This window comes from Oryx dammah, unplaced genomic scaffold (genome assembly GCF_014754425.2).
Source record: "Oryx dammah isolate SB20612 unplaced genomic scaffold, SCBI_Odam_1.1 HiC_scaffold_8, whole genome shotgun sequence".
NCBI lineage: Eukaryota > Metazoa > Chordata > Mammalia > Artiodactyla > Bovidae > Oryx > Oryx dammah.
This window is the reverse complement of record NW_024070192.1, coordinates 43,876,437-43,902,437: the sequence shown is the minus strand read 5'-3', so window position 1 is coordinate 43,902,437 and position 26,001 is coordinate 43,876,437. Positions and strand designations below refer to the sequence as shown.

At 39.9% G+C, this 26,001-nt stretch overlaps 1 protein-coding gene and 1 non-coding gene across 3 annotated transcripts; both read left to right on the top strand.

The window, feature by feature from the left end:
* Positions 1–26,001, top strand: UTP6 (UTP6 small subunit processome component). Of its 2 annotated transcripts, none has more exons than XM_040243992.1 (19): positions 1–202; positions 1,570–1,654; positions 6,141–6,182; positions 6,402–6,494; positions 7,617–7,664; positions 8,118–8,181; positions 9,991–10,109; positions 10,709–10,786; positions 11,982–12,063; positions 12,508–12,589; positions 13,537–13,721; positions 16,530–16,609; positions 17,095–17,172; positions 19,493–19,672; positions 20,547–20,627; positions 20,813–20,922; positions 21,906–21,972; positions 24,442–24,514; positions 25,609–26,001. In XM_040243992.1, the coding sequence occupies exons 1-19, from the start codon at positions 111–113 to the stop codon at positions 25,764–25,766; spliced, it is 1,797 nt and encodes a 598-aa protein (XP_040099926.1). In that variant the 5' UTR covers positions 1–110; the 3' UTR covers positions 25,767–26,001. The 2 variants fall into 2 exon arrangements, with proteins under 2 accessions (XP_040099926.1, XP_040099927.1); XM_040243993.1 differs by lacking the exon at positions 25,609–26,001 and adding an exon at positions 24,597–25,260 and having other exon boundaries at positions 24,442–24,529.
* On the top strand, positions 10,847–10,974 carry LOC120867469. Its single transcript, XR_005721898.1, has one exon. It is a non-coding gene; the product is annotated as a small nucleolar RNA SNORA54 (small nucleolar RNA).

Sequence of the window (26,001 nt, the reverse complement as noted above, 5' to 3'; positions counted from 1 at the left end):
GACGTCAGCACGCGCGAACGTTTTAGCCGGTTCTCGGGATTAGAGGGTGGCCATTTCCTTCGCGCGTCGTCGGTGAGAGAAGCTGTGGTGGGTTGTGGAGTTCGGCTATCATGGCGGAAATAACTCAGGAACGTGTAGAGGATCGACTTCCCGAATTACAGCAGCTGGAGCGCACTGGACTCTTCAGTCATGCGGAGATTAAGTGAGAGAGCGGAGGAAAGAGGAAGGGCTGCGGCGGGCAGAGGAGAGGCAGTGGCGTGTGTGTGCCGGGGGCGGATATAGGGGGCAGTTGGGTGGTGGTTTTTCTAATATGGCGGAAGGCCGTTTACAGATTTTGATGTTATCTAGAATTAATTTCTCATTCATTGCTCGGGGATCCGTCCTTTTACCCCGCAAACAGTATGTTTCTTCGTAGAGCCGAGTTTTGAGGCTATAAAGGTGATAAAACCAGGACCTCTACCGGTCAACAGCTAGCAGCAGCCCTGACGCAGCCGCGGGGGGCGGAGGGGAGTCAGACAAGAGAAACCTTTTTTTCTCGGTACAGTGTGGTGTAAGTTGATTGTAGCCGAGTGTACGGCCTAAAGATGCCGACAGAGTGCTGTGTGCCTAGGGGTATGTGAGTGCTCCGTCGCGTCTCACTCTGCGACCCGCTAGGTTCCTGACTTCCTAGAGTTTTACAGGCAGGAATACTGGAGTGGGTCGCCATTTCCTACCTCAGGGCATATTCCCGACCCAGGGATTGAACCCCCGTCTCTTGCGTCTCTTTACCACTGGACCGTGGGAGCCCACGAGTGATAATTTTTCCTAAGAAGAGTGGACTTTGGGGATCATTTAATTCACGTTTTACCCTAGGGTTTAGCGAACCACGACCAGTATGTAGTTATTCATTAGTTTGTTAAAATTTAGTTTAATAGTTTTTAATAGCTTTCTGTGACTTTTTTCATTTTACAGTGACTGCAAATGTAGTACGGTGACTATGGGAACCTTTAACGTTTGTTAATGAAACAACATATTGTTAATTCTTTAATAACTTCAGTAAATGTTGTTATTATGTTAAATAGAGACAATTTTTGGTCTTGGCACATCTTGCCTTAAATTCTAATATTCCCATGTTCATTTCTTAAATACAGCGAGTCTTCCTGAATAAGCCCGTTGTAGTTATGAAACGGGTAGAGACAATCCAGGTTGTGTGTTTTTTTTTCTAAACTGCTTGTTGAGAATTCAGAAACGAGGAATTTAGGAAAGAAATTTATTACTTAAACTGAAGTGACCTGAATTTGGAGGAAAAGAAATCTTTGCTGGTGGGACTATTGTGGTGATTTTCATGAAAGTTTTAAAGTACATCTTCATGCTCTTGAGACTGCATAAGTCTTGAAACTAATAAATATTGTAAATCGACTATGCCTTAATAAAGAATACAGAAGTGACTGTATAAGAGAATATTTACTTAATGAAAGATAATTATTTGGGAATTATATGTTTTAAATATATTGAAAATAGACTTTTAAAATTCAAGTCTTTTATTTCTGCGTGTGTCAAGTGTTACATTTTAAATGGCTTTCTCCTCAGGGCAATCATTAGGAAGGCTTTAGAACTAGAATACAGGATACAGCGAAGAAGTCTTTTAAAGGATGACTTCATCAGATATGTTCAGGTGAGTAATTTGATTACTTCTGAATTCCCTCACAAATTTAAAATCAGTTATAGAATAGTTAGCTTGCTGTCAGTTTCCTTTGAACTTCTGGAACTGATGGTGAGTAGAAAGGCAGTTTTTGAACAGGAATAGAGGTGATTTGGGAATAGCATTGCTCTGCTAAGGCTTTGGTCCTTGGAAAACAACTTTCTTTTATTCTGTAGGGTTAGTACATCAGAGACTCCAAAAAACCAATGTGTTAGGATTTCAGCAAGAGATTTGATTGATAATGTCTTGTGGGGAAAAATAAAGGAGCATGAGTTTGATGCTAGCAGGTAGTTAGAAAGTTAATATTAGGTGCTTGTAGTGTGTTGATTTAGAAAGGTTAGGTTTGCTACAAAATTCTTCAGTCCTGAGAATGTATGGAAGAATTGAGTGAAGATAAAATGTATATGCTAGATCATTTTTCAGTTTGGCGAGAATAATCTGTTGGAGGACAAATTCAGGATTCAGAAAGAACCCAATAACGAGATGTTGTAAGTCTTACATATTAAGACTGAGAAATGTTATAAGAATAAAGGGTCTAAAGCTTAGATTAAAAAAAACCCTAGTGAATGAAATATGACTAAGAATGACACCTGGCTAAGAATCTTGTATTTGAAAGGTCCTAAGGTTTAATAGAATAGCAAGGAGAGATAAGAAAGCCTTCCTAAGTGATCAATGCAAAGAAGTAGAGGAAAACAATAGAATGGGAAAGACTAGAGATCTCTTCAAGAAAAATAGAGATACCAAGGGAACATTTCATGCAAAGATGAGCACAATAAAGGAGAGAAATTGTATGGACCTAACAGAAGCAGAAGATATTAAGAAGAGGTGGCAAGAAAACACAGAACTATACAAAAAAGATTTTCATGACCCAGATGACCACGATGGTGTGATCACTCAGCTAGAACCAGACATCCTATAGTGTGAAGTCAAGTGGGCCTTAGGAAGCATCACTATAAACAAAGCTAGTGGAGGTGATGGAATCCCAGCTGAGCTATTTCAAACTCTAAAAGATGGTGCTGTTACAGTGCTGCACTCAGTATTCCAGCAAATTTGGAAAACTCAGCAGTGGCCATAGGACTGGAAAAAGTTAGTTTTCATTTTCAACCCAAAGAAGGGCAATGCCAAAGAATGTTCAGACTAATGCACAGTTGCACTCATCTCACAAGCTAGCAAAGTAATGCTCAAAATCCTTCAAGCTAGGCTTTAGCAATACATGAACCAAGAACTTCCAGATGTTCAAGCTGGTTTTAAACAAGGCAGAGGAACCAGAGATCAAATTGCTAACGTCCGCTGGATGATAGAAAAAGCAAGGTAATTTCAGAAAGACATCTACCTCTGCTTCATTGACTATGCTAAAGCCTTTGTGTGGATCACAACATACTGGAAAATTCTGAAAGAGATGGGAATACCAGACCACCTTACCTGCCTCTTAAGAAACCTGTATTCAGGTCAAGAAGCAACAGTTAGAGCCGGACATGGAACAATGGACTGGTTCCAAATTGGGATAGGAATTTATCAAGGTTGTATATTGTCATCCTGCTTATTTAACTTATATGCAGAGTATATCATGAGAAATGCCGGGCTGTATTCAGCAGAAATTAGATCCCTTCCTGTTGAACTGAATAGCTAAATGTGCTGGGAAAACTTTAAATCTTCTAAAAATAATGAATGACCAAAAAAAAAATAAAAATAAATAAATAAATAAAAATAATGAATGACTTTAGGTTCGGAAGAGTTTCTTTTTTCTTTTTGTTTTGTAAAATTTTGTTTTTATTATTTCTTTTAAACACCAGAAACATCTTGTATTGCGGTATAGCCAATTAGCAGTGTTGTGATAATTTCAGGTGAACAGGAAAAGGACTCAGCCATACATGTATATACATGTATTCATTCTCCCCCAGGCAGGCACATAACATTGAGTAGAGTTCCATGTGCTATACAATAGGTTTTTGTTGATTATCCATTTTAAATGTAGTGTGTACGTGACCTTCCCAGAGTCCTTAACTGTTCCTTCCCTCTGGCAACCGTGAGTCTGTTCTGAGTCTCTGTTTGGTGAGTTCATTCATTTATGTCTTTTTTTTTTTTAGATTCCACATATAAGGGATGTATGATATTTCTCCTCGGGAAAGGTTTCTTCTTTAAATTGAAGTGTAGTTGATTTACTATGCTGTGTTTATTTCTGGTGGATAGCAAAGTTATTTGACTATTCATACATATGTATGTGTGTGTATATATACATATATAATCATTTTCATATTCTCTTCCATTATGGGTTATCACATGATATTGATTATAGTTCCCTGTGCTATATTTAGTAGGACCTTGTTGCTTATATATTTTATATATAGTAGTGTGTATCTCAGAGAAGGCAATGGCACCCCACTCCAGTACTCTTGCCTGGAAAATCCCATGGACGGAGGAGCCTGGTGGGCTGCAGTCCATGGGGTCGCTAAGAGTTGGACACGACTGGGCAACTTCACTTTCACTTTTCACTTTCGTACATTGGAGAAGGAAATGGCAACCCACTCCAGTGTTCTTGCCTGGAGAATCCCGGGGACGGGGGAGCCTGGTGGGCTGCCGTCTATGGGGTCACACAGAGTCGGACAGGACTGACGCGACTTAGCAGCAGCAGCAGCAAACTACATTTGTTTTCTGTCTCTGAGTCTGTTTTATTAATGAATTCATTTGTGTCGTATGTTAAGAGTCCACATATAAGTGATACCATATGGTGTTTGTCTTTCTGACTTATTTCACTTAGTATAATAGTCTCTAGGTCTGTCCATTTTGCTGCAAATGGCCTTATTTCATTCTTTTTTTATGAGTGAGTTGTGAGCACAAACCATGAAAGAGAAGACCAGTTTGTTTATGTTAAAGGTAAAAATTTCTGTGCAAAAAGGGAAAGATACATATTGTAAAAAGACAAGCCACAAAATGAGGTAAAAAATTTGTGGTACGTATAGTGAGAATCTAGAATAAGTAAAGAACTAAAAGTTAAGAAGAAATGATGAGTAGAAAGAAAATGAAAACAGGAGAGCTAGAAACAAGCAGTTCGTAAAGGGGAAGCATCAGTCATTGGTAAACTTAGGAAAAGATGTTCGCCTTTTTAGTAATCAGGTAAATATTGATTAAAATCAGGGGGCACTACTGCTTTATAGCATCATATTTACCGACATCTTGAAGACTGACATTATTAGTATATGGTTTGTCCCAGCACTTTGAAGAGCAGTTTGGTGCTATTTAATGAAGTCGGAGATGCGTGACTTCTGTGACCCAGGGTTTCATTCGTTCATACAGTGCATATTGAGGGCCTGTTAAGGACATGGCACCATCCAGTCCATTGGGAGTACAAAGTAAATTAAGCAGACAACAATCATTGCCTTTAGGAGCTTACATTTTAGTAGTAAAGTTCCTGGATGTATCTACAAGAAGACCTGTTCAAGAATATTAATTTCAACTTTTTGTAATAGAAAAATTGGAAACAAATACTATCACAGGAGAAAGGATAGGTAAATTGCTCATTGCTATAATGAAATTCTATACAGCAGTTAAGATGAACGGACTTGAATTCCTTGTGACAACAAGGCTCTATCTAAAGTCACAGTGTTGAGTAAAATAATGGAGTGATGGGTTCAGTATGATACCATTTGCATAAAGTTTAAAAGCATTTAAGACCATATTACAGTAGAGTTTTAAGTCATGCTTGTGAATGATAAACAACTGAGGCAAGATAGTCATTTCCTCTGGTGAAGAAGAGTAGAATCAGACATGGTTCATAGGGGGCTTTGCCTTTATTTGAAATGTTTTATTTCTAAAAATATCTTGAAGCAAATAGAGTAAAATGTAGGCGTTGATGTAACTGGTAGCTGCATGAGTGTTCTGTATGTTTGAAATATTTTGTCTTAAAATGAAGCATGAGATCTTGTAAGGTTCTGTGCTTTCTCTTTCTAGTATTCCCCCCCCCACCGCCCCCAGTAGTTTTCAAGCTTAGAGAGGAATTATTTTTGGAGAGTCTTAGAGGTTCTCAGGGGTCCTTTAGAGGTGAGGGTAGGGAGAGCCAATTAGGGACTGTGTTTCAACTAGTACAACCCTGTTTATTTGCTTTATTTGCTTGTACATCAGCTAAAATATTTAAATGGTTGATTTACTGAAAGTTGGCACACACTGTTGTAGACTAGGTTAGATTGATAAAGTAAATCATAAGTCTTAACAGCTTTAGTAATACGCATTCTTTTATCTAAGATATTTGTATGCTAATATATGTATGTGTGAGTTTTGTAGATGTAAGGTGCATTTTCAGGGAATGCTAGATACTTATTGTAAATTAGGTTTCTTGATAGAAAGTTCTCTTCTGTTTTAGGCTCTTGATTTTTATTTATAGTTTGAACCAAGTGCATCGCCTCTAAATAAAAGGTTATAATATTTCTTGTTTTCTTTTTTAATGTGTGTTTTTCTTTCACAGTATGAAATTCATCTTTTGGAGCTGATTGAGAAAAGGAGAGCTGTAAGTAGATTTTCTGAAAGTTGGAAAAACATTATTAATATGACTCTAGAACTTGGGTTTGGGAAGCAGTTGGCACTGATAATTGTGTGGTGGTGTGCTCATAATGATGTTTTTAACTATTTGCTTTCTCTGTCAGTACTGTTTAAAGATCAAGTGGGAATGCTGGTTTGGATAAGTGGGATTAAGCTGAGGCTTTTTTTTTTTAATGTCCTTTTTCAGCGCGTTGGATATACATTTAAGAAGGATGAGATTGAGGATCCTATAATACATCGGATACAGAGTGTCTTCCGACGTGCATCAATTAAGTGGAAAGTAAGTGTTCATTGTGTCCTTAACTGTAAGAGATGTGAGGATATGTATTGTATGTATTATGACTTGGATGCTCAAATGTGTGGTTGTGGATTCTTATCATGGGTATCTTGATACTTATTCTAGTGATAGTATCATTACTTGAAACCATACATCAACCATTAAGAAAATTGATTGCATTACCTTAGAGTTATTTTTTGAGGATGATGCTGAAAACAGTGGATATCATACATATTTAAGGATCATAAAATTATCTGAGATGTTTGGTTATGTCTCTAAGTAAAATACCATGAAGACTTGAGGTGGAAGAAAAGGTGAGAGTGTTGTTCAGTTGCTAGGTGGTGTCTGACTTTGCAACCCCACACCAGGCTTCCCTCTCCTTCACTATCTCCCAGAGTTTGTCTGTTGAGTTGATGATGCCATTGAACCATCTCATCCTGTTGCCCCCTTCTCCTCCTGGCCTCAGTCTTTGCCAGCATTAGGGTCTTTTCCAGTGTGTAGGCTCTTTGCATCAGGTGGCCAAAGTATTGGAGTTTCAGCTTAAGCATCAGTCCTTCCAAGGAATATTCAGGGTTGATTTCCTTTAGGATGGACTGGTTTGATCTTGAGAGTAGGGGCATCAGCTCAGTAACTTGGTTTTTCTTCAAGTTTGGTTCTGGGACCAGGATATATTATCTGGGAAGTACTCTGGATTGTTAGGAATGACAAATTTTAGTTTGTGATCCCTGATTGAGACCATTTCAGAAGTGCATTTTTTAAAAAATATTTTCTTGGCTGTGATGCATGGCATGTGGGATCTTAGTTTCCCAGCCAGCGATTAAACCTATGCCTCTTGCATTGCAAGCATGGAGTCTTAACCACTGGAGTGCCAGGCAAATCCCTCAAAAGGGTATCAAACAAATTGGATAGATTTTTGTCTTAGAGCGGGGTTAGGGGGAGACAGTTATCATGGTTAAGAGATCTAAAGCCTGGGTGTGTGACAGCCTAATAAGCTGAGGGATGTGGTATATAACACATTGGAGTTTCCGACATCTTCCTCTGTTGCAGACAAAATTGATGAATGCAAAGGTGTATTGTATATAAAATTTCAAATGCAGGTAGCTTACTACATTGCTTTTCTTGCAGGATGATGTTCAACTTTGGCTGTCTTTTATAGCCTTTTGTAGGAAGTGGGTGAGTATTGGGCAGCTCTGTCTCACTCCCTTTTTCCTTTTGGTTAGCCTGCATGTTAAACCTCATATTTGACTCCTGAACTCTTATGTTTTCTCCAATAACATAGGGAGGGTTAACAAATAGGAAGAGAATTCAAGAATGTGGAATTTCAGTGTAACATTTGCATGTCTGAATGACTATATAGATGGCTTCTATATTAGTTGAAAGGAAAATGACCTTTATGTGTATTTGTTCATTAAAGTTGAAATCATTTTTTAGATAATGTAAAATGTTTATCTGTAGTTGTTTAGGTAGAAGAAAGCTCTGAGTGAATCTTTGTTTATATCTCCCTAGCAATAACAGATCTTGCCTCATTGGATTTTACAGGGGATGACAGTACAGTACAGATCACTTAGAGGTTCATATCAATGCCTTTGCTGTGCAGGAAGTAGAATTTTTCTTTTTCTTTAATAGGCTGCCAAGGTTCACCTTAGCAAGATATTTTCTTCCTTATTGGCCATTCATTCGAACAAGCCAGGTATGGTGATATCCTCCTTAGTTCTTTATCTACCTTTTTTTGTGGACTCAAGCCATTTTGGAATTTATTTTGCTTTATAAACCTGAAAGAATTATTTTCAGGACCTGAGCATAGGTTCTTGGCCTCAGCAGTTTTTATTCCTGAATTAGCTGCCTTTTTAGTTCATCACTGCCTGCTGTATACTAGTAACCATGCTAGGTACTGTGTCTGTGGGCAAGAAGGACTGCAGTTCTTTTTAGCTGATGGTGGAACTCCTCAGTGCTTTGAGGGGTATTCTGTTTGGAGGCACTCAAATCTGAGGATTTCAGAAACTTTAAGGGGAAAATATGAATACAGATTTTTACTAGGGTTATTCCTGGATGGCTCAGTGGTAAAGAAACCACCTGCCAAGCAGGTGATTTGGGTTCAATCCCTGGGTTGGGAAGATCCCCACGGAGAAGGAAATGGCAGCCCACTCCAGTATTCTTGCCTGGAAAATTCCATGGGCAGAGGAGCCTGGCAGGTTATAGTCCATGGGCTTCCAACGAGTTGGATATGACTTAGTGACTGAGCAGCAGCAGTGGCAGTGGCACAAGGTAGGTACTCAAGAGGAAAACCGCTTGTGAATAGCGATGTTTTATAGTGGAGGTACTTAAGTGTCTGTTCTCTAGTGTTAGGTTTACACTACACAAGACTCAGAATTGGCTGCATTTGGCACCAGTTAATTCAGGAGGATCCAGTAGTACTCTCAGCAGCCTGGAGGTTTGTCTCAGATGTGAGGGCATGAGAACACATGAGTGGTCAGAGGAGAGAAGACCCCTGGAGGGATGTAGCTTCCAGGTATTATATATATGAATTGTGCTCAGTTTCAAGAGTCACATGCTCAAGAAAGTGCAAAGCAGTGGCTCTATACCATTCAGAGTTCTACTACAGACACAAGTTAGCAACCATGGGCCATTTTTACCAAAAGCAGTCTTCTCTGTTAATAGCTGATTTTATGAAGTCTCTAGGAGAGAGCTAGAATGTTAAGGTTAATTTCTCATGTAGAAGGGCAAAGGTTTTTTTCTTTTAAAGCCTTTATTTCCAGTAGGTACAGTAGAAAAAAATTTTAATTGTGGGTCATTTGAAAGAAATTATTAATATTTAAATTTTCCTTTAAATGAAAAATCATTTAAATACAGAGAAAAGAGCAAAATAATTTATTTCATTGTCTCTAAGATGCACAATTTTTCCCAGCCTTTTAAGACTTTTAAAGTTTGTATGTGACTTAAAAATGAGACGATTGACCTTGGATCTGATGAAATAAAGTAATGGGCACATAAGTACACACTGCTACTGCTACTGCTAAGTCGCTTCAGTCGTGTCCGACCCTGTGCGACCCCATAGATGGCAGCCCACTGGGCTCCCCCATCCCTGGGATTCTCTAGGCAAGAATACTGGAGTGGGGTGCCATTTCCTTCTCCAATGCATGAAAGTGAAAAGTCAAAGTGAAGCCGCTCAGTCGGGTCTGACTCTTAGTGACCCCATGGACTGCAGCCTACCAGGCTCCTCCATCCATGGGATTTTCCAGGCATGAGTACTGGAGTGGGGTGCCATTGCCTTCTCCATAAATACCCACAGATGTTAACATTTACCAGTTTGGTTCAGAACACTTTTTTGTTTTAGATAAAGCAGCAGTACTTTATAGATAACTGTTAGAAACTCCCTATCTCCATCCCCTTCTTGATTGTCAAGGTTAAAAAAAGTTGGGTATCAAAACGGGAACCTTGGTCTTTTCATACCTGACTTAATTATTTTATTGAAATGAAGTTGAATGTCTTCCACTTACAGGTTTGTGGATTTTGGCGGCCAAATGGGAACTGGAAGACTGCTTGTCTTCAGAAAGTGCCAGACAGTTATTTCTTCGGGCTCTGCGCTTTCACCCACGTTGCCCAAAACTTTATGAAGAAGTGAGTGTGCACATAAGATGAGAGTAATGGCTCTGTTTGGTCCTCTGGAGAAAACATGTATGCTTCATTAAGTTAAGGCTTTGACTTATGGAGGCTCGGGATAAGTAGGGGAGCTGCTGGGGAAAAGGGGCCAGAAGAGTATTTCTTGGCCAGTAATAGGTGTTTACCTTGTTCATCTTCCAGATTTTTAGTGAAAGATGGAGATTCCTACCTTCCCATTATGGTGGGAGGGATAGGGAGCTGAACCTTACTTTTCTTTAGTTGAGGCTTAAGGTTCATTTTCATACTTTTGTACATATGTACATATGCATTCGTTCATTGACTCTCTCCTCCCATTGTCTCTTCCCCTCCACTTCTTCCTCCCCTCCTCTCCCTTCCTGCTGCTTTTGCTCTTTTTTCTGTAAAACCTGGCATGGCCAAGACCAAAAGAGCAAAACACCATACCTTGTCAGTGTCAGCTAGTTTCATAACAAGATAAAATATAGTCTCTCCACGCTTCCTCAGATCTGATACTTACGAGTAAGAAGTGTCATCTTGCATATTTCTAACTAAAAAATTATCTCCAAAGATTATTAGTTTGTTATTTCCCTTCTGTGCAGTACTTTAGGATGGAGCTGATGCATGCTGAAAAATTGAGGAAGGAGAAGCAAGAGTTTGAAAAAGCCAACATGGATGTGGTAAGATCCTAATATACTGTAACTAGTGTTTTGAGTTTGCTTAGGAGTAAAAGTCTTTGGGAGCACTGTTCGTGACTTGCTGGTCTGCCTGTGGCTGGCGGGTTCCATTCCGGTGCCATAGCAGCTCCAGCGCCATGTGACTGACTGCCTGGCCTGGAGGCTCTCGGTTTAAGGTCTTGGAGACAAAGTGAGATAAAAAGAAAATCTTTAGAGTGGTAGTTTTTTTTTTTTTTTTTCTTTTTTTAAATTTATTTATTGTTGGCTGCACTGGGCCTTCGTTGCTTCATGGCGGCTTTCTCTATTTGTGGTGAGTGGGAGCTACTCTAGTTGTATATGCATCGTAGAGTGTACAGGCTTTAGTAGTTGTAGCATGTGGGCTCAGTTCTCCAAGGCATGTGGAATCTTTCTGGACCGGGAATCGAACCCATGTCCTCTGCATTGGCGTGCGGATTCTTAACCACTGGACTATCCAGGAAGTCCCAGAATGTATTTTTCATTCCAGCTTAATGTTTGGAAACTTTTAATGTCCTGCATTGACTTAATTAAAATGGGCCTAGTAATAAAAGTGGAATTTTGTGCTTTTAAAACAAACATTTGGACTCATTGGCGTGGCCCTTGAAATTATTACTGATGGAATGGCCAAAAACTATTCTTCATGATCTCATTCAGTGATATGTTAATGGTTCTAAGGAGCTCAAGAAAGGTGGTGAAATGTATGATCCCTAGCTGCCTTTCTTTTCCTATTCATGTAATTTTTTACCTGACAGAGTGAGTTTAAAGAAATAAGTTTGAGAATGTTAGAGCTGAAAAAGGAACTTCGCTATCATCTGTTACAGTGGTTTCCAGCTCTGAACTTTTTAACTAGCTAAAATTTTACACAGAAGAATCAACAAAGCACGTAAAACCTGACCTATTCAGGGCTAGATGGAGACTAGGGCCTTAAGCCGTGAGATCTTGCCATCACTCCAGGAGCCTGGGGACACAGTTGTAAGATCAAAGATCTTGTTCATGTTGCACATTTGACAACTGAGGGAAACTGGCCTAGAGAGAGGTGTGATTTGCCAGAGGGTGTGATTTGTGTCATGCGTGATTGCTGTCATGTGGCACAGTTAGTCTAGGATTGTTAATTTTCGCCCTAGTGCTTTTTCTACTTGCCAGCACCATCTGTTCAGTTGTTTAACATCCCACTCTACAGGGGAATCTCGAGCATGCTGAAGAAGTCCTTACGGGCGAGTTGGCACGGATCATCTATAAGAACTCTATAAGTGTAATTAAAAGTAGGTATCTTTTGAAAACTTATTTATGGTGGGAAAATGAACCATTCTATTTATAATGAGGAAGACCTTTAGCCTGTTTTGAGAATTTCTGTTGGAATGTGTAAAACTCATGATTGTGGGAAATAGTGTCCTATTTCTTTAAGAAAATGCAGATTTCCCCTTGGATTATAACCGTGTCTAAATTTTTGAGTACCTGAATCATGTGGGGAGTTGAAAAGAAGCAGATGATTTAATTAAGTTCCTTTCTGCCCTAAGACACTTAACAATAAAAGTTAAAAGTACTTACTGAATACTCAGATATTAACAAAGACTCTGTATAGTGGGAGTGTTATTTTCTTCCCCATTTTCTCCTTCTTCCCATTTTTTAAAACAAAACTAATGCTAGTACTTCAAGAAAGTGCTCCTTTAGAGACTTACTCCACTCCCCTGCTTTTAAAATTTTAGGTGCAAAATTTCATGTGTCACTGCTTTCAATTGCACAGCTGTTCGACTTTGCCAAAGATCTGCAAAGAGAAATTTACAATGAGTAAGTAAAGTAGTGGAAAGGTGAATAGGTCTGTTTTGATCTTGGGGTAATGATTTAAGTTGGATATTTAGAGAAGGGGAAGGAAGATACCATATAAAATCCTTGGAGAGAAAGCTGTTTTTGGACTATTAACATCACAGTACATAAATGTATTTTTAAAAAATATTTATGACTGTACCAGGCATTAGTTGGTGGCATGTGGGATCTAGTTCCCTGACCAAAGATTGAAACCAGACCTGCATTAGGAGCGTGGAGTCTTAACCACTGGACTGCCAGGGTAGTCCCTGAAAAATGTATGTTTGGAGAAGTTGTTTTGACTCACTTACTAGCTTTCTATTCAGTAAGAAATCTGTGCTACAGCTTATGTAAAAATCTATATTCCGGCCTTTCTGACGTGTTTTTTGTCCTTAAGATGAGAGTGAGTGAATGTTTATAGTTCACTGCTACAGGTAATCAGACATTATTGTTTTAATGTCTGGTTGTATGGTTGAAGAATTATTTGCAGCCTTACCTTCTGGGTCCTTGACCCTTGGGAACGCTTAACATTCATAGGACATAAGATAGAACTTGGATCTGTTTGCTCTGTGGATACCTTTAGGTTTTTGGCAGAGGATTAGACTCCTATTAGAGAAAACCCAGAGCCTGGGCTCGAGAACCAGGCATCTTGTCATACATACCTGCCTTTGGCATCTAATTTGTAAGTTAATATTTATGAATGAGACAGTCTGCAGTTAACAAGTATGGATGCTTGTTAACGGATGGACCGTTTTCATCCATTGATACATAGTGAGGGTGAAGACGTCTGGAGAGCCTGTTGGGAAAGGACTCTTGTGATGAGGGAATTGATAAAGAGGTGTTCTCGGTACATTTTCAGAGCCTTGGGACTCTCTCTGTTCTGATAGTCTGAATCAGTTACATGTCCTAGGTTGATAATCAGTATTTTTTAGCCTTAAGGCTCTGCACACAGACGACCCCCTCACTTGGGACTATGTGGCCCGGCGAGAATTAGTGATTCAGTCACAGCCAGGAGAAGAGCTGCCTGCAACCAAACAAGCCAAAGTGAAGGAGGTGGGCCGCCGGGAGGAGAGGTGCTGTGCTGTGTACGAGGAGGCGGTAAAAACTGTGCCCACAGGTGAGCTTCCCCAGGCCCTGTGTGCCGAGGAGCGATGGTGTTCCTGAGTGGGAACCTGGAGCTTCATTCTCAGGAGCAGAATCAGTTCTGGAACCTCTGTGTGGTAGCTTACAGTGTGCCTGGCTGGCTTTCCACTTTTCTCTTTTATGACCTTCCCTGAGAGCTGTGGCATTTGTTCATTTATTTGGGGTAGTAAATTATACTTCAGTTGGTCTGTCGTGTCCGATTCTCTGCGACCCCATGGACTGCAGCACGGCAGGCTTCCTTGTCCATCACCAACTCCGGGAGCTTGCTCAAACTCATGTCTATCGACTCGGTGATGCCATCCAACCATCTCATCCTTTGTTGTCCCGTTTCCTCCCGCCTTCAATCTTTCCCAGCATCAGGGTCTTTTCCAGTGAGTCGGTTCTTCACATCAAGTGGCCAGAGCATCGGATTTTCAGCTTTAGCATCAGTCCTTCCAATGAATATTGAGGACTGATTTCCTTTAGGATGGACTGGTTGGATCTCCTAGCTGTCCAAGGGACTCTGAAGAGTCTTCTCCAACCACAGTTCAGAAGCATCACTTAGGTGCTCAGCTTTCTTAGTCTAACTCTCACATCTACATGACTGCTGGAAAAACCAAAGCTTTGACTAGCAAAGTAGTATCTCTGCTTCTTAATATCCTATCTAGGTTGGTCATAGATTTTCTTCCAAGGAGCATGCGTCTTTTAATTTCATGGCTACAGTCACCATCTGCAGTGATTTTGGAGCTCCAGAAAATAGTTTGTCACTGTTTTCATTGTTTCCCCATCTATTTGCCATGAACTGATGGGACCAGATGCCATGTTCTTAGTTTTCTGAATGTTGAGTTTTAAGCCAACTTTTTCTCTTTCCTCTTTCACTTTCATCAAGAGGCTCTTGAGTTGTTCTTTACTTCCTAAGTGTGGTGTCATCTGCATACCTGCGGTTGTTGATATTTCTCCTGGCAGTCTTGATTCCAGCTTGTGCTTCATCCAGCCCAGCGTTTCTCATGATGTATTCTGCATATAAGTTAAATAAGCAGGGTGACATATACAACCTTGATCTACGCCTTTCCTCACTTGGAACCAGTCTGTTGTTCCATGTCTGGTTCTAACTGTTGCTTGACCTGCATACAAATTTCTCAGGAGGCAGGTCAGGTGGTGTGGTATTCCCTTCGCTTGAAGAATTTTCCACAGTTTTTTGTGATCCACAGTTAAAAGCTTTGGCATAGTAAATAAAGCAGAAGTAGATGTTTTTCTCAAACTCACTTGCTTTTTGGTGAGCGAGTTGGCAATTTGATCTCTGGTTTCTCTGCCTTTTCTAAATCCAGCTTGAACATCTGGAAGTTTATGGTTCACATACTGCTGAAGCGTGGCTTATAGAATTCTGAGCATTACTTTGCTAGCATGTGAGATGAGTGCAAATGTGCAATAGTTTGAGCATTCTTTGGCATTGCCTTTCTTTGGGATTGAAATGAAAACTAACCTTTTCCAGTCCTGTGGCCATTGCTGAGTTTTCCAAATTTGCTGGCATATTGAGTGCAGCACTTTCACAGCATCATCTTTTAGGATTTGAAATAGCTCAACCGGAATCCCATCACCTCCACTAGCTTTGTTCATAGTGATGCTTCCTAAGGCCCACTTGACCTTGCATTCCAGGATGTCTGGTTCTAGGTGAGTGATCACACCATCATGGTTATCTGGGTCCTGAAGATATTTTTTTGTATAGTTTTTCAGTGTATTCCATTGCCACCTTAATATCTTCTTAATATCTTCTGCTTCTGTTAGGTCCATACTGTTTCTGTCCTTTATTGTGCCCATCTTTGCATGAAATGTTCTCTTGGTATCTCTGATTTTCTTGAAGAGATCTCTAGTTTTTGCCATTTTGTTGTTTTCCTCTGTTTATCTGAGGTTGTTGATATTTCTCCTTGCAATCTTGAGTCTAGCTTGGGCTTCATCCAGCCAGACATTTCGCATGATATACTTTGCATATAAGTTAAGTAAGCAGCGTGACAATATACAGCCTTGACGTACTCCCGATTTGGAACCATGTTGTTCCATGTCTAGTTCTAACTGTTGCTTCTTGACCTGCCTACAGATTTCTCAGGAGGCAGGTCAGGTGGTCTGGTATTCCCATCTCTTGAATTTTCCACAGTTCATTGTGATCCACATGGTCAAAGGCTTTAGCGACCCCATGGACTATACAGTCTGTGGAATTCTCCAGGCCAGAATACTGGAGTGGGTATCTGTTCTCTTCTCCAGGGGATCTTCCCAACCCAGGGATTGAACTCAGGTCTCCCGCATTGCAGGTGGATTCTTTACCAGCCAAGCCACAAGGGAAGCCCAAGAATAGTCGAGTGGGTACCCTATCCCTTTTCGAGCGAATCTTCCCGACCCAGGAATTGAACCAGGATCTCCTGCATTGTAGATGCTTTCCCAGCTGAGCTATCAGGGAAGCTCAAATTATACTGAGGAAATGATATTTTAGAAGATTGCTTAATCATCATTTCTTGATTATCTCCTGTTACAGATTTACTTCACAATTTTGTAATATTGGGAAAAGTAGCAGGTACCTGACATGGGTAGGCTTTTGTTTTTTTTTAAGGCTTTTAATGTTTACATTTCTGTCACTTCTCAGTTGTTTTGCCGTCAGTATTTGAGATATTTGATAGACTGTAATCACAGTAATTTATTTTTTTTCCACTTCAAACTCTTCCTCAGAGGAATTTTTCCTGAGGTGATGTAAGGACTGTTAGACTAAAAAAAGTGCTGGTGGTCTGATTAACATAAGCTTCGCCTTTTTCAGAGGCTATGTGGAAGTGTTACATGAACTTTTGCATGGAGAGGTTTACTAAGAAGACAAGCAGTCGCCTCCTCAGAAAGAAGGTATTGACTTTTAACACACACAGACACACACACACACTTTTTTTTTTGGCGGGACCTGAAGGGCTGCATGGCATGTGGGGATCTTAGTTCCCCAACTAGGGATCTTACCCATGCTTCCTGCATTGGAAGCATAGAGTCTTAACCACTGGACTACCAGGGAAGTTCCAGAAAGTGTTTTCTGAAAGAAGAACATGGGCACAGCTTCTTGGGGTCTGGAAGTTTCCAAAAAGGTCGTGCATAAGCACCTTTTCCTGACTTGAAAGGCCTGAGTCAGCTGCTTTGATCTAGTTCTGGCCACATGTTGGAGGGGGCACACTCTCCCTGGGCTGTGCTTGGTGCAGCTGCCCAAATCCTTTAGTCGTAAGTGAAACCACCTCAGCCCCTTCTCTGAATTCTCAGAAGTAAAACTGCTTCTGTTCCTGTCAAAGGCCAGAGGTCCCTGCTAGGATCTTTGTAATGAACTGAAAAGATTTTTTTTATTTCAGAGGCTGGAAAGAACCATGGCTGCATTCTGGAAGGCACATGAGCTCAAACTTTTACCAGAACTCCAGTACAGGCAGTTGGTAAGGACACATTCATGCTGATTACATGTACTTCGTTCTGGTTGGTTCATGCTCGTATAGTGTGTTTTAATATATATGGTTTTATAACTAAGCACATTTGGAAGATTGGCATGGTAGATGTATTATTGGCATGGTTGTCAGTATTTGGTAAATCTGTACCAGTAGAGGGAGGAATGTTTTTTAGTACATAGTGGAAAACACTGAAGAGTCATACTTGGGTATATTTTGTCTGTCTGTTTGTGATTTCCTGAACCTGTGCTTGGCTCAGAGTAACCGTTGGTACAATAAAGACAGATGTGTTCCAGTGTTTAAAAGTTGACATTTTAGTAAGAAGCACATTAACCCATCCTTACGTTCTGAAGTGGGTAAAGATTATATAGAGACCAGAATAATAGTGGGATTATTATTAATAGTAGTGTGGGAATACACAGGTCTAGACTGGATTTTGCCACAAAATAGGCAGACTGCTTAACCCTTCTGAGACTGTTGACTTGATTTTAGAGTGATAGTGATCCTTGTTTTTGCCACCTCATAAAAAACTGTTGGGAGCATTACATGAGATTGTGAATGTTAATGTATTTAAATACTTTTGTAGGGGAAGAAAGAGGACAAAAATCTGTATTTATTGAGTACCTTTTACTTGTATAATTCTTTTTATTTATATAGTGTACCTAGTTTTTACATAACTGCCATTAATGTTTTGCTATTTTGTGTTCTGCTGTTTTTGGTTTAATATTTTTTCTGTACTTCTTACATGGATCTACATAAGCAGCATGTTAGTAGTATATCATGTTATACCACAACTGGGTGCCCTTCGTCCATTAGAGCATCTTAGCTGTGAAAAGTCCCCTATCTGGATGAGTTCAGATGCCATGTTTGAGCTGTTAATTGAATACTGGCGAGACAGTCCCACCCTGTATGTTTGTTCAGCTGGGTGCATCTTGGAGTGCCTTGGTAGTCATATTCAAGTTCCATTATCGGTTTCTTTTGCCAGTCATAACTGACCATTTCATTTTTATTTTTATATATTTATTTATTTTTAAGTTCTGGCTGCACTGTGTTTCATGTGGGATCTTACTTCCCCAACCAGGGATTGACCCTGCAGCCCCTGTATTGGGGCGTGGAGTCTTAACCACTGGACCACCAGGGCAGGCCTGCTCTGGCCATTTCAGACAATAACCCTTCCAAGCCTCCCTGCTTGTCACTGATTTGGTGACCTTGCCTTTCGTGGGAGTCCTTCACTGTACTACCGCTTAACTTCAAATGCTTGGTTGATTCTACACCCATACTTTCTCCAGATTATTCTCCACAGAACGATCATTTAAAATCTATTATCAGGTTATTCTGTGGCTTCCCATTGTCCTTTGGATAAAGCTGTTCAGTCTCCTTAATTTGGCCCCCAAGGAATTTCCAGTCTCTCCAGTTTATATCCCAGCCCTCCAGTCATTCTGTGCTTCGATTTCCTTTTGGATCCAAAGTTTCTGTCATCTTTAGCCTCTTGCCCATGTCGGTGGGAGAGTCTTCTCTTTTCCTGGTGAACTCTGCTTATACCTGAATAATGCCTGATCTTCCTGAAGTCTTGGCACAGATGGGGCTTCCATTTGGGGAGCCCTTTCTGATCACTGCCAAAGACAGTGCTTTGTACTCGTATAGCATATGATTCTTTTCCTGTGATCATACATATCACATTGTCTCTGGTGCTAGACTGGAGGCGCTGTGGGTGTTTGGGAACACACTTGACCTTCTCATTATTGAAGATTCAGTAATGATAATACACAGTGTGCAGTTAACATGCTTGTTGAATAAATGGATTACATATGGCCATTTACTTACTACTTCAAAATTTTATAATAATGGATTGGTTTTAGATTTTTCTGTCCCTGTTACAGTAGCATGGACAGAAGCATTTTTGAACAGGTAAGATTTCCTCCTGTTTGTTTATTTCTTGGGTCATACTTGTTAAAGTAAAACTCCCCAAGTTTATGTATGAACATGCTCATGACTCTTCAGAGAAATGGTACCAGTTTATAGTATGCCAGGCTCTTGTTTGATTGAATGAGTTTCTTTCTTTACCACCACACAGATAGTAGTTTTATCTTTACTGATTTTTATATTCTGTTCGGTGGGTGTGGATTTTGTTGCAGTGAACTATGTTATTAACAATTTAGCTTTCAGTCTAAATTATTCAGGCCCTTTGCTTTTTGGCTCTTTGCTGTTTTTTCGATAGTCTTTGGGAATAGGAACAGGAGTGGAGGCGAAATTCCAGTTAGATAACTTAGATCTCAGCAGTGACTCTTGGATGGCCCTTTGTCTTCTGCAGAGCACGTTGTTGCTGCATCGGCAGTTGTTAAAGGAATCCCTGGAGGTGGCAGACGCTGGGGTGAAATTGTTCAGGAAATCAGTGGAGATGTGGCAGGTGAAGCTGGAGGCCCTGATTTCGTCAGAGAGCCACGAGATGGCCAAGGGTTTTGACCAAGCCTTTGCATACCTGAAACCTCAGGTCTGTGAGTTGGATCTTTTGCATTTCGTTCTATTTGGGACCTTTTAAGACTTCAGCCAGAGTGTGTTTGGAGTAGAGTTGTCAGAGGAGAGCTGGCCTCAAAGTGCATTCCTGGTGATGGTTGAATCAGGATCACAGGTGGAAGAATAACTTCCATTTACTAGCATGTTTCTACATTTTTATTTGAAAATAGACTAAATTATGTAAACTTTTCTACTTCTATTTATATATCTGATAAGTGAAAACTATTAATAGAATATTATTTTCATGTGCTTCCAAAGCTGACCTTAAGTCCCATTTTAAACACATATATTTCTAAACTCTAAAGTTTATTTTAAAATTGAAAAAAAATTTTAAAAGAATAAGCTTTAAAGCTTCATGGTGAATCTTTTATACTAGTAGGAAAAAACCATTCTAGAGGTTAAAGTGGGGAGAAATCATAATTATTTTATTGCTTATCTGTGTGAGCTGCTGGGACATGAGTGAAGTCCAGGCAGTTCAGCCTAGATGAGTTAGCACTTGTGTTGTAATCCTGCGCAGCAGACTCCAGATTGTATATAGTGACCTTACGGATAGCTTGGGTGTAATTGTGGGCTGTTACGTGCTTAACTAACAGATGATTGATAATAATAACTTTAGGCAGTAGTCCCCAGGAGAGGGGAAGTAGAATTAACAGAATAGTGTTACTTTGGGTGACTGAGTCCAAAGGCTCTCTGTTTTGGCGTACCATTCCTGCCAGGCACCAAGAGTTCCATGAGGACAGACTGGGAATGACTCCATATTTCACATTTTATTTCAAGGGGAACATATTTTTATAGTGACCAGTTTTCAGAGCCTGGCACTAAGCTGTCATTTTCTGTTTTACTGTGAGCAGATTTGTCTTCCATTGTGGCTTACTTGGGCCCAGTGGAGTGAAGATGCCGGAAAGCAAGAAGAAACTGAAGGAATCTATCAGGTACAGGCCCCCTGTCGTAAGTCTCATGTGGGTAATGAGCAAATAATTCTAGTTGGCTAGTAGCTTTCAAAGGGTTTTTTCCTAAAGCACTGTTCATTCAGTGTGCTGGGATGGTTTTGGGAAATTTGTCTTGATACCTACATGTCTCCTTATGTAGCTTGTTTCTTTTTTCTTTTATATTTTAGAGAGCTATCTTCCGTCTCTCAGGAGCTGACTCAGTCCCTGTGAAGGAAATGTATCTGAATTGGGCTTATCGAAGTGGTGGTTACAAAAAGGCTAGAGATGTGTTTAAAAGGTACTTACAGACATGAGCAGCTGTTACTTGTCTCTCCACCCCATACTCAGCCCCTTGCACCCAGATTTATATGTGAGGAATAAATCCAAGAGCCTTTTGGTTCATGCCCACTGTGACAAATTTTTTTAAAAAGAGAAGGAAGGAGGTAGGTAGCAAACAATTCTTTATAATCCTATCATCAAGAGAAAAAGCATCTTTAATCTTCTTAAAGTTTGTCTTTCACCCCAATAAAAATTAGAGGGACTTCTCTGGTAGCCCGTTGCAAGGCAGGGAATATGAGTTTGATCCCTGGTTGGGGAGAAAGATGCAGAGCAGCCTAGCCTGCCCACTGCAACTGCTGAGCCCTGCGCCACGGCTAGAGTCCACATGCACGATGAAAGACCCCACACGACGCAGCTAAGGCCTGCTGCAGCCAAGTAAATACTACCAAGAAATTCTTCTTTTACATCTGTTTCCCACATATCTGAGGTTATACTATAATCACATGTGGTGTGCCACTTTTTATTGATGAGCCTTAGACTGGCCTTTTTCCTATCAGTAACAATTCTTTAACATTTATTAAAAATAACTTACGGATATGCCATAATTTATTTGGCCACAGTAACTGCTTTGATGAACCCTGCTGCACAAATATTCTTTGTCCATATTGGAAATTATTTTCTCAGAATATATTCTTAGAAATGGGCTTATTGGTTTCCTTCAAAAAGACCTTGAGATGAAGGAGAGGGAACTTAAAACCCTAAAAGTGAGAAAGAAGAGAACAGAAAGAAAACTGGGTAGGCGTTTGGTGGTGGTGAAGAGTTCAGGCATTGGAGACTGGAAATGGTGAGTAGCTGGTGGTCAGGTCCAGTCCCCGCACTGAATCGCAGCCAGAACTTTATCAGACCATGTGTGGCGGGGGCCCTGGCACAGTATTTATATTAATGATTTGTAAGAGGCTTTCTGTCTCTGTGCAAGATAACAGTTCCCCCCTTCCTCTTTAGTTTACAGGAAAACCGTCCATTTTCAGTTGATTTTTTCAGGAAGATGATCCAGTTTGAGAAGGAGCAAGTAAGTATCCTGTCTGTGCATTTCTCGTTGGGAAAATGGATTAGCACGTACTCATCTATGGCAGCATTATGTTGTTTAAGAAGCTCTCGTCATAATACAGTATAATTTCTGGCCCCTTCTTCCAGCCCCTTTTCCATAGATGTGATTTTAGAAACGGTAGTCAAGCAAAGAAGAAAAGAAACCTGTCTTGAAACTAGACAACTCAGACGTTGTCTCATATAGGAAGCTGCCCCCTGCCTCCACAGTGCCCTAGTTGTCTCTTGTTTTGGGCTGTGAGGTAGAGAGAAGGCATGCATAACTGTGTCTGGTGTTTTTAACTGAACTTGTGAATGAGGAAAAACACAGGAAAATGTCAGTTAAAAAACACAACATAAAAAAAAAAAAACACAACGTAAAAGTCCAAATATATCTGTAATCCCATCACCAGTGACACAACCAACCATATTTATTTTTATTTTTGTTGTTTTTTTAATCCTTTATTTACCTATGCAGTTTTGTACTGTTTTATTTCTGACATGATACATGGAGTTTTTCTTTTTTTCCTTAACATTATTTTGTAAACATATTCCTATGTTTTCACATGGTATCATTTTGAATGGTTGTCTTACTAAACCTGTAAGTTCTTAACCATCCCATTATGTATAGGATATTTCCAGATTTTTGGTATTGAAAACAGTGCTGCAAGCATTTTATTTGTATAGTTTTTTTTTTCCCCATTTGAATTACTTTCTTGAGATAAATCTCTAGGATGGAGAATACTGGCTTTCTTTATGGTTGTATACTGCCAGATAGTTTTCTGAAAGTTATACTTACGGTGATAATCGCTGCATATATATATATATATATATATATATATCATTATACCTGTTTTCTCCATATCTTTTCCATGTGTTCAATTTTGTTTTCTCTTCTTTGGCATTTTGATTTGTGTTTATTATTTTTCTTTGAATTTTGAAAAATTGATAATGAGGTTGAATTCTTATTTTCAAGGTTTTGACCCCTGTGTGGGTCAGTGATTTGTTTTTGTTGTATAGGAGATAATCTAACATAATAATTCATAGCCTGACTTTGGATTAATAAAACAGTGGTCATGTACCTTGGGCAAGTCACTTAATTTTAACCTTTGACATACTCACCTGTAAAGGAGGTCGTAATACCTGTTTTGGGGGGGATATACAAGGCCAGGTGGAAGACTGGATGGAAAGGACTTTGCATAGTTAGTTACACATCTACTATGAGCCCTTCGTAAAGTGTGATTTCTGTCTTTCATACATGTGTAAGACACGAAGTAAACTGGCTTTCTGTAAGATAGTACAGTCTCAACAAAGAGAAATTGGAACGAGGACATAGTTATTTGACTACATAAAAAGATTTTTAAACTGAAGATGTTTATCTGCTTTGAAAATGAAACCAAGAGAAAACATTTAAAGTAGAGGTGAAGAATTAACATTTGTTGTTGTAAAGGTAGTACTGGCAGGGAGTTCCCTGCTGGTCCAGTGTTTGGGACTCAGCTTTTAATGCTGTGGCTCAGGTTCAGTCCCTGGTCAGGGAATGCTCAGGGAACTGAAATCCCATAAGCTGAGTGGTCCTGCACTGCCCGCCCCCCACCCCCACAAGGTAGTGGTTACTCTGCTTGGTGAATAATTCATCAGTAGTTTAATTGAATCCTGACAATTGCTCTAAGAGATAATGTTACTGTTATCCTCATTTTATGGGTGAGGAAACTTGAAGGTCAGAGGGTTCAAAAAACTTGCTAAAGTTCATGTAACTAGTATTTATATAGTGCCTTGATATAAACAATTTTTTAAGGTGAGCATAGCTAGTATGTGCTGCTGCTGCTGCTAAGTGTCGCTTCAGTCGTGTCCAACTCTCTGCGACCCATAGACGGGACCCCACTGTCTCTGGGATTCTCCAGGCAAGAACACTGGAGTGGGTTGCCATTTCCTTCTCCAATGCATGAAAGTGAAAAGTCAAAGTGAAGTTGTGCCCGACTCTTGGCGACCCCGTGGACTGCAGCCTACCAGGCTCCTCCGTCCATGGGATTTTCCAGGCAAGAGTCCTGGAGTGGGGTACCATTGCCTTCTCCATAGTATGTGCTAGAGCCCATATATTCAGGGAAGAAATGCCTTACCATAGGGAGTAGAACCTTCCCCATTTATTTATTTAAGTCCTCCAGGGTTTCACATATATCTTCCTGTGGAGCTGCCTTTGTTCCCTCAAGTGAGAATTGATGAGGCTTTTTGCAAGCCACCAGAGCAAAGTGCTTTTGTCACTGTTTGACATTTACTTCACTCTGCCACATAGTACATTTGACTTTTCTCTGGATAAGTTCAGAGTCAGGCTGTGTTTATTTAAACCCATCTTTCTTCTCCTTCAAATACCTAATAGACAGTAGTAACAATATGTGTGGAATGAATTTGTGACATTACAAATTAGACTTTTGAGGCAAGATTGTCTGATTATTTATAGGAATCCTGTAAGATGGAGAACTTAAGAGAGTATTATGAGAGGGCTTTGAGAGAATTTGGAACTGATGATTCTGGTAAGTAAACTTTAGTTATTGACACACAAGCCTGTTTGCATGTGTGGTCTGTAACCTATCATTATGCTTAGAATCGTATTTCTTAACTATTTTTGGGTCATGGCCCTCCTTGAGAATAAAACTTAGCATCCTTCCTTTGCCTCCTCCCTTACTTTGTATGTAAATAGTTGCAGATATAATTTTACTGCTGATTTCAAGTTTACAAGCCCAGAACGAAGCCCATGGGTCTTCTATTAAGAAGAGCTCTGGATTAGAGGGAGATTTGCTTGGTTTGGTTCTTTTAAAAAAATGTGGTATTTGTAAGGAAAAGATTAAGGTAGGTCAGAACAAAATGGAGTGGGTATTATGTCAGGGGGAGTGGTGATAGCTAATTGACAAAGGTTGTCATGGGCTATTGCCACATTGTCTTAACTTAAAGGACTTGTAAAACATACCTCTGGGTATAGGTATGTCATGTAAAGTCTGTTGACTTAGGAACTCAAAAAATTACAGATGTTAAACTCAGATTTTAAATCATACATTAGGTTTTACAAGGTTTTAGCATGCTTTCTGATGAATGAAAACAGCATTTTTACTAACATTAAGCACGTTTTATTAAGCGTGTTGACAAGGTTCTAATAAAGTCATTGAGGTAAGTTTCACAATGAAAGAGACTCAGCAAAATCCTCCCTCGAAAATATATTTAGCATTTTTGAGTTTACGAGATAAATAGATTGTCTTGATTAAAGTGAGGTTTTCTACTTAAATCAAAAGGTTTTGATGTACCATACTAAAGAAGCTGAAAGTGAAAGTTGCTCAGTCGTGTCCTACTCTTTTCGATCCCAAAGAATAGTCTCTGGTATTTTCCAGGCCAGGATTCTGGAGTGGGTAGGCGTTCCCTTCCAAAGAAAGAAGGGAGAGAGGTATTATTTTACCTAGAAGCTACTTGCTTCTAAAGTAAGAAGCTGAGAGAGGTACTATTTCACATAGTTTTCTAGGAAAATAACTGCAGAGTTGTTTCTTAGAAATCTTGCATTGAATTGATATTAAATAATTAAGTTGACCTAATAAAGCCTTGTCAGTTATCTCATTGTATGTTTGGATTCCCTTTAAAGATCTCTGGATGGATTACATCAAAGAAGAATTGAACCACCCACTTGGTAGACCTGAGAACTGCGGACAGCTCTACTGGCGAGCCATGAAAATGTTGCAGGGAGAGGCAGTAGAGCAGTTTATGGCTAAACATGCTCTGCATCAAGCCGGCCGTTTGTGAAGAGGAAGAGCACAGTCACCTTTGTGAAATAGTGCTATAAGCCCTCCGGGCAGATTTGTTTTACGCAGTCATCTGCAGTTTGCTGAGATGGTGTCTCATTTTGAGGCCTGCTTTAATTTTGTTGACGTGTTAATCTTGAATTCCAGAAAAGAGAGGTGCTGCTTAATTGCCAGAAGCCAGTTGTTGAGGCCAGACCTGTGTAGATCCTAAGTGTTTTTCAGAATACATGGAAATG

What these genes read in the sequence shown, in the direction of transcription:
- UTP6 (XM_040243992.1), top strand. Translation starts at nt 111, where the DNA reads ATGGCGGAAATAACTCAGGAACGTGTAGAGGATCGACTTCCCGAATTA. An exon ending in GCCCAAAACTTTATGAAGAA is followed by an intron (nt 10,110 to 10,708) that starts GTGAGTGTGCAC and finishes CCTTCTGTGCAG; the next exon opens with TACTTTAGGATGGAGCTGAT. An exon ending in GCTAGAGATGTGTTTAAAAG is followed by an intron (nt 20,923 to 21,905) that starts GTACTTACAGAC and finishes CTTCCTCTTTAG; the next exon opens with TTTACAGGAAAACCGTCCAT.